The sequence below is a fragment of the Chamaea fasciata genome, unplaced genomic scaffold (genome assembly GCF_029207755.1).
Source record: "Chamaea fasciata isolate MVZ Bird 193981 ecotype frontalis unplaced genomic scaffold, bChaFas1.0.hap1 SCAF_4, whole genome shotgun sequence".
NCBI classification, from domain to species: Eukaryota; Metazoa; Chordata; class Aves; order Passeriformes; family Sylviidae; genus Chamaea; species Chamaea fasciata.
Window position 1 is genome coordinate 58772215 of NW_027094089.1, and position 8754 is coordinate 58780968.

Here is an 8754-nt window from a genome sequence, read left to right on the forward strand (position 1 = left end):
GCCCACTTCTCACAGCCCCGGGTGCGGGGCATGTAGCTGTACAGCTACGAGTGCCCTACTGCCCGGGCACCGCTGCTAGACGGGGCGTCTCCCCCGGCGGCCCCGCCAGCGCCACAACGGCCGCGACGTCCCGATCCCGCCCGCCCTACGATCCCGGCGGAGGAGGCGGCAGCTCACGGGGGTACCCTCCCAGTCCGCAAGTTCACTCCCAGGTCTGTCGGCCGCTGAGGAAAAAGCTCCCCCAGCCCCAGAGAAAGAACCCGCCGTCCCACCGCCAGGCGACCCCTTTAAGCGGCCGGGCGCGCCAACTCCGCTGCGCTGCCACGGGATTGGCTCGCGCCGCCCGCCCAGAGCCACAGCGCGCCAAACCTGCCCGGGCGCACCACCCTTGCCTCCCCCCGCCCCTGCCACGGCGGACCAATCAGCACCTCGTCGGGGGCCGTGCGCCCGGCTTCTGCCCAATAGAACGGCAGCAGCCGCACGGCCTCGCCCTCCAGGCTCCGCCCCCAGAGGCGCGGCCGCGGACTTTCCCGCCCAGCGGTTGGCCGGCGGGAACAGACTCCCCGTGACACTCGCGCCGGGCCGGGTGATTGGCTGCGCTCGGGCGCGAAACGTAACGCGGGAAAACCTGGGGCTCGGCCCGGGCTGCGAGTGCGGAGGTATCGCAACGGCGGCGGCGACTCCTCCTCGGGCATCATCGGGACCGGGGCTGCCAGCGGGGTCGACTTCGCTTCGGAAAGGTGCGGGGACATTGTGACTGTTTTGCTCCGGCCGCTGCCATGGCCGGGGGCCGCCGCTGACTTGGCGGATCCGCTCGGGGGTGGCCGCAGAGGCGGAGGGCAAGCCAGCGACACCACAGGGAGCCGCCGTCCTAAGCGATGAGCGGCTGAGGCGGGCCTGGGCGGCGACAGGTGGCGGCGACCGCGGGACCTCCGTGCAGCTGCACGGCCCATCCCGGGACGCGGGCGCGGACAGCGGGCCGTGCCGCCGCGGAGTGGCCTCCTGTCCCTCTCTGTCCGTGTTCCCTTCACCGCTGCCCGCGAGGGTTCGACGATGGCGGAGCGGCTCCCGCCGGGCCCCACCCCGGTGATTTTTTGCCAGGACTCCCCGAAGCGCGTCCTGGTCTCCGTTATCAAAACCACCCCGATCAAACCCTCCTCGGGGGGGAGCGGGGCTGAGGAGCCGATGCCCGTCCCGCCCGTCCCCACCAGCCCCGGCTTCAGCGACTTCATGGTCTACCCCTGGCGCTGGGGCGAGAACGCGCACAACGTGACCCTCAGCCCCGGCGGCGGCGACAGCACCGCCGGCCCGTCAGCCCTCCCGCCGCCCCGCGGGGGAGCGGGCAGAGTGCCCGGCGGGGATGAGGCGAAGGCGGGGAGCCCGGGGAGCGGCGGCCGGCACCGGCACCTGAAGGTGAGCGCGCGGCGGGCGGGGGCGGGCGGGCCGCGCGCTTACAGGGTGACTCCTCGGCGCGCGCCCCTCCCGCGCTTCCGCCCGGACATTTAAAGTGAAATCACTTCCGGCAACGACGCGCGCGCCGCGGGGAAGAGCCCGGGTCGGGGGGGGGATGCCCGTCCTTCCTCCTTTCAGAAGTAAAAAATAAACCCAAAAAAGCACCCTCGCCATCGAAAAAAAATCCCTTGTCCTCTCTCTCCTCTCATCTGGAGTTCTTTGTCCCGTACTGGGCTCCCCAGTACAAGAGAGACGAGCTCCTGGAGTGGGTCCAGTGTAGGATAACAAAGATGATTAAGGGACTGGAGCATTTCTCTTAATGAGGAAAGGCTGAGGGAGCTGAGCCTGTTCAGCCTTAAAAAGCAACGACTGAGAGAGGACCTTATTAAGGGATATTAATATCTAACAAGGGTGCCAAGAGGATGGAGCCAGGATCTGCTTGCTTGTGATGGGCTACAGAAAAAAAAAAGGTGATAGGCAGAAACTGATATACAAAAAGTTCTACTCCTCATATTGAGGAGGAATTTCTTTATCGTGTTGGTGACTGAGCACTGGCACAGGTTGCCCAGAGAAGTTTTGGAATCTCCCTCACTAGAGATACGCAAGAACTGCCTGGACACCATCCTGTACCATGCTCTCTAGGATGACTCTGTTTGAGCAGGGAGGTTGGAGCAGATGACCCACTGTGGTCCCTTTCATCCTGACCCATTCTATGATCCTGTTGTCAGTTTCTCCCCATGTTCCTGAGCATGGTGGGGTCTGTCATCTCCCCTCCTGCACCAGCCACAGCACAGCCATTAGGAGTAAGTTAAGAATGGGCTGGGCACAGTCTGGTGCTGTCACAGCATCATCCTTGGTCATGCCATCACTCTAGGGGATGGCTCTACCCGTTGGCCAAACTGCACAGGGGAGGAAGTACCTGAGTTTAGTTGCATCATTATTTACACCCAGGATGGAATAAGACGTGGCCGTCCAAGAGCAGACACCGTCCGAGACCTGATCAGTGAAGGAGAGCACTCTTCCAGCAGGATACGCTGCAATATTTGCAACAGGGTCTTTCCACGAGAGAAGTCACTGCAAGCCCATAAAAGAACTCACACTGGTGAGTAAAAGGAAGGTGTGAATAGCTGAGGAGAGCACCTTAGCAAGCACAAGCTAAGAATTTTTTCCCAAACAAATATAAAGGAACACCAGAGAACCTAACCTGTAAGGATTTTATTGTAACTGCTAAGTTAGTCATACTTTGCTCCCAGTGCTTGTTAGTCAGTCAAAGTCTTTGTAACAATGTTTGTTGTGGGGATGTGTAGCGGCAATTTGTAGTATACTATAATAGTATAGGCAAATAGTGTAAACATTTTATCTGTCAATGTCACAGACTCACTTTGTAAGAGAGAGACCTGGTCTTGGGCTTGGTGCTCTGTAGTTGAGCTTGGTAGCACTTTGTACCCTGATTGCCTCTTCTCTGTGATTTGTTTCCTATTTGCTGATGTATTTTTCACATCACAATTGAAGTTTTGCTGTAAGAGATAATGTAAAAAGGGGCTGGCAACTTCAGGATTTTAACATCCTAGGAAGTGTGCTTAAATGTTTAGAGAAGAGTCCTCATGTTTAAAATCACCACACAGTTGTTTTTTCCCACCACCTAAAATTAATTTTCTAGGGTGGAGGAGTGTTGTTCTCAGAGGAGATCATGCTCATTTACTGAACTGTGTTTAGAACGTAATTTGCAGTTAAAATGTATGATGAATTAACTCAATACTCAGCAGAGCTTGAACTGAAGATGCTCTTTGTTTTTGGGTTTTTTTTTAACAAAGCAAATACATTTTATTTCTTCAACAGAACTCCACGTTTGCCATAAAATATGAACATATGTAGCTTATAATACAGACACAACCACCAGCACTCCCCCCAAACCAACCAAATAAAATCCTTCAAAAGCCTTGGCTCTCACCATCTTCTGTCTCAAGTCAGTATGACTAATTTAGATTATGATATAAAACAGGAGCAGTCCTCATGTTTTTAGGTCAAAGATGTTATTTCACTTGGTCCTACAATGTGTTGAACTTGTAAGAACTACTTAACTGAGTAGAGCTTACCCTGTCATTCCTCTGAATTAGTGAGCCAGACACCCTCATTTTATTGCCCTCCTGAGGGCAGTGGCATGGCATGCCTTTGTGTCGTGTGTGCAGTCAGATCCGCTTGAGGAAGGAGACACCTGCTACCTTTGTTTTTCTGGTTGCAGTTTGCATGGAGAAACCTGCCTTCACAACTGTCCTAAGAAAACTTAAACCTGGAATAAGTTTCTCATGCAGTCTCCATCATTATAACTTTTCTTTAGCATGAGATCTTTCTTCAAACTTGTAGTACTGTTGACCTCAGATATTTTACCCTAGTTCAGGCTATAGTAAGGATAAAATATTTCTGGTTACAGCCTGAATTACATTACTTGTCCATTTACTTTATATATTTCTTGCTCTACATATGCACAGTTTCACAAAACTTACATAGTGCTATCTAAGAGTCTTATGTAGCAATGTATCTGAATAACTTAGGCCATTCCCTGTACCAGCCAAACTGTTTGTAGATGACACCTGCAGTCTTGTTTTTCAGAACTCTTAAGGATTTGTCAGGGCTACAGGAACAGCAACAGGTCTAAAAATAATGAGCAAGAGCCTGGGAAAGTGTCTACAAGAAATGCAAAACTCAGACTGAAGACACACAGCGTGGTGATGGACACTTGACCAATTAAGTGCCCTGAAAGATGTGTGCCTGTCTGATGAACAAATGATTTAGCCAATCAAGAGACTCCTGCAGGCATGAACTGTAGTGCTAAAAACTATAACTGTAGCTTTATGTAAACAATAAAAGGCTTCTGTTAGAATCATACTGATTCATTTATTTCAGTAGCCCGTTTCTCCCTGCCATCTTAAATCAGAAAATATGACAAGGAAAAATATGGTTTGGTTTTTTTTTTCTATTTAGAAATAATTGTATTGTCCAGTAGCATAGAGCATGCACTTCAAAGTACACCAGGATTTTTTAAGTAGATTTAAGTTTCTACATCTAAAGGAGAGGGCAAAAGGAGAGTTTGCTTGCGCAAGTCTGAAGCCAGGACCTACCACTGGTTCCTATGACACTTTTAGTCATCGTTCATTAATCTCTTGTGTTACTGCTTTTAAGGTGAAAGGCCTTATTTATGTGACTACCCAGATTGTGGGAAAGCCTTTGTGCAGAGTGGGCAGCTCAAAACTCACCAGCGTCTCCACACGGGAGAGAAGCCTTTTGTCTGCTCAGAGAATGGTGAGTCATCAGAGAACAGTTTGCAGCTTTCTGGGGTTAGACTAATATTGGAAATTGGTGGAACTTTCATGGAAGGGAAGGGCCATGCAGAATCTGCCTATTCTGCAAGTGTGTATTTAGGATTGCATACATTCTGTGTCAGTGGATACTAATGTATAAAATAATGGGGCATGTGAGGAACCTTGAAACTAGAGCCTTGGGTGTTCAACCAAACCTAGGGTTTTGTGAATGGGGAAGGGTGAATTCACGGGCATTTCCATCCCATGGATGTTACACTTTCTTTGGTTGGCTGCTATACTTTCTTTGGCTGGCTGCTTTCTGTAACAAGTTCTTCTTTGTCACTTTGTGGTTTTTTAAGGCTGTTTAAGCAGATTCACACATGCAAACCGTCACTGTCCCAAACATCCATATGCCCGACTGAAGAGGGAAGAGCTCACAGACAGGCTGAGTAAGAAGCAGACGGCTGACAATAAAGCTGTGGCCGACTGGCTAGCGAAGTAAGTTCCCTCATGGTATAATTTTTCTCAAAATAGTTAAACGAGTGGTCTGACACAGCATTTATTCTTTGGGACAATAAAACCCCAAGAAACCTAACTTAGATATTCTTCCGGTACAAATCAGCACAGCATTGCCTCACCTTTAATTATGAACTCCTGATGAAGACCCAAGTTGCTCATGAAACTTTTGTCTTACTGTTTTGTTTTGTTTTGTGTTTGCTCTCTGCTTAAATACTTCTTTTTGCTTGATCAACACCTGTTAATACTTTATTAGCTAGTGCTATTGCTGAATTTGCATTTCTGTGAGGGGCTCTGTATGTTATGGGAGAAATGTCTCCTGAGAGCACCATGGAGACAACAAATCTGTCACAGACCTTCACTTAGGCACTTTACACTTAAAATAAATACTGAATAAAGAGTTTCTGACAGCTTAAATACTGTGGGAATACACAGGACAGAATCGTCAATAAAATACTACCATATAAGGGCTGAAAGATAAAGCCAAGTGCAGTGCTTGGCTGGATGCAAGCTAGTACTTGGGAGGTTTTTGCCCATTTTGAATTGTTGGTGTGCAAGTCAATTATATGTATTTTACAAGTGTTCCTCACATTTGATGTTACAGATACTGGGAGACCAGAGAGCAGCGTGCTCCTGCTTTGAAGACCAAAGCAATCCAGAAAACGGATCAGGAACAGCAGGACCCAATGGAGTATTTTCAGTCTGACGAAGAGGATGATGAAGAGAAAAACAGCGCTCGTTCAGCTGCCCGCCACCGCTGCCTCCAGGAGCAGCGTGAACGTATGCATGGCGCGCTGGCACTCATCGAGCTGGCAAACTTAGCTGTGGCACCCCTGCGACAGTAGATAGGAGGAGCTGTCTCTGCTCATAAAAAAAATGTACTTTCTGGTGTTCCTTAACCAGTTAGATCCCAAGCATAAGCTAAGCACCTTATTTGCTTATAATAGGCTGCTATTCTGTAGAATTCAATGAAGAATGTTGTTGCCCCATAACGTGGGGTGAGAGAATTGCACTTTTGATAAGGTAGAAGACAGATGTAAAATTTTTAAGTATTTTGTAAATATAGGACTGCGTAAGGCAGGGTTGACAAATTTTTGTGTCATGGGAAGCTAGATTTTGCAAGGTTAACTCATTTATCTGAAGCAGATTCCATAGGAAACACTTTCTGAACAAAGTGTTTGCAATTAGTAGGATGGTACTTGTGGCCAAAGAAGGCTGACAAAAAAGTATTTGTCTGACTATCTAGCAAAGTGATGGGTCTGGGGATATTGTTAAACAGTAATGAAACCATGTTTTTCTAATGTCAGTATATCTTTACCTAGCATCTCCAAGGTGAAGGGCAAAGGTTAGTTATCTCAGCTTGTACAGGGAAAGAAAATGCTTCATGCAGGGAATATCTTCACTGTGACTGCCCAAGGTATGAGGCTTGACTTTGCTGCTTCATATTTTTTTGATTTGATTTCAGCAGAATCTCTTGGTAGCACTTGTTGTTCCTAACATGTGTAGTTGGGAAGTTTTGCACATTGTTTTGTCTGAAAATGATTAGTCTTGCAAAGTCTAGAAAAAGGTAAACAATTGGTAATATTTTTTCAGGTGTTTTTGGGCCCTGTAGTGATTTGGCACTTGATTTTGTTAATTAAGGGGTTATTTACAGGGTGGTATGAATTTGTAGTAAACTATTCTAGATCTTCTATTAGCAAACACTAAGTTTTGAAACTGCTTTATAATGATTAGCAAATAGAAGCCTCCATACTTACTGTGCATAAAGCCACCTTACTGCTTTACTCCAGCATAACATGCCAATTTTTTGTTCACTAACCATAGCACAGCTATAAAGTAAACACTGCAGAAAAATATTCACTATACAATTAGAAATAGTCTTCCAAAGGTAGTTACAAATGTTTTAACAGTGTGATTTCATATATTTCTCAAATAAAAGAAGTTGCAGAATGCTGCCTAGTACTCAGATGATGATACAAAATGTTTAACAGGGTATCTTGTCACTTTGTGAATGTCTTACACTTTAGGTAGCATTGTCTCCTGGAGATCTTTTACCATGTTTTGCTTTGAAGGCAGCCAGAGATTCCTAATACGCTAACAAAAGTTTGTTTTCAGATTGAACTTTTTGTGTGTGGTTTTGTTGTTATTGTTAAGCTACTGCTTAAGGGGATATTAATAATGTGTATTTACTGACCTGCTTGCTTAACTTCTTCCTCTTATTGGAAGTCAGGAAATTCAGATGAGAAGGGAAGCCTCTGTCCCTCTCACTTGAACTGAAAAGGAAGAAAACATTTTATCAATCACTTGATATAGGCTGACCAGATGCATATAGCTGTTCTAGAAGAGTAGAGTGGTTTTACGTCAGAAACTGCAGCTGTTGAAATATGTTCTCTGATAACCTGTTGTGGTTGAAAATCTCATTAACCCAGTTTGTTTAAATCCTGTGTTGATGCACTTGACTAAAAAGTAATTGAATAATTTAAACAAAAAAGTCTCTTTTCATTGAATATAAATAATTTTGCACCAGTGATGCGGTTTAACTAATGCTTCAGCTTCTGAAAAAAAAACAAACAACAACAACAAAAAAACCACTAGTCACACAATGCTTCTTTTTACCTACGTGAAACTGGTAATTCATTCATGTGTGTAGGTTTTGGGTTTCTAAAAAATACTACATTCTTCTGACTGTTCATTTGGCCTCATGTGAATAGTCTGATCCCAAAATGAGCCCTGAACATACATCTGTTGTAATTCTGGATCCTAACTCAGAATTGCTCCTGAGTAGTAATTCACAGGGCAGAAGACTGTAATTACCAGCCACTTGCAGACTAGTTGTCTGTAATCATGAGGATTGGTTGTGGGGTTTTTTTGTCGTTAAGTTTGAGGTTTTTTAGGTTTTATTTTTCAGTCAGCTAGAATATTTCCTCAGGTCTTTAAAGTATGACAGGTACACTGGATTGTACTTTGCCATAGACGAAATTCAGACAGCTGAAGCAGTTTTGGATCATGACAAGTTTTGGGTGAAATACCAAGTAAAAAACGTAAAGATAGGATGTGGAAGACTGCTTTTTGTTTTATTAAGTGATTACATACAAGAAATTGTTCAGTGCTTTGAAAGATTTAAGTTGTAGTTTGGCATGAGTTAAAAGCAGAAGAGTTGATGTGCTGTCATTCTACTAGATGCTTTGAATAAAAAAAACTTGATTTAATTTTCAGGTTTAATGTGTGCCGTTTAGTAATTACTAATTATCCAGCCTCTTCCTTGTTTCTGACAGCCTGGCTCGTTGAAGGGAAGGTTGAAGGTGTTAATTTTCCCTGTCCCTTGAAATTTTACACAAGTTAAACCACCCGAGGCAAATTCCCTAGTTTGTTAGAGTTTGAGAAACTTGTGAGTCCGTCCTTCCGTGCGCAGCCCAGGCCGAGCTCTGGTGCTGAGGGCTGCCTGCAGCGTCTGTCCCCGCGGGGCTCCCTCCTCTCCCTTCCACGG

The 8754-nt window shown here is 46.3% G+C and overlaps 1 protein-coding gene across 1 annotated transcript; it reads left to right on the forward strand.

Moving 5' to 3' along the window:
* Positions 1-927: 927 nt before the first annotated feature.
* On the forward strand, positions 928-8464 carry ZNF367 (zinc finger protein 367). Its single transcript, XM_066181690.1, has 5 exons — positions 928-1413; positions 2404-2554; positions 4633-4752; positions 5111-5249; positions 5872-8464. The coding sequence occupies exons 1-5, from the start codon at positions 1054-1056 to the stop codon at positions 6110-6112; spliced, it is 1011 nt and encodes a 336-aa protein (XP_066037787.1). The 5' UTR covers positions 928-1053; the 3' UTR covers positions 6113-8464.
* The last annotated feature ends 290 nt before the right edge of the window (positions 8465-8754 follow it).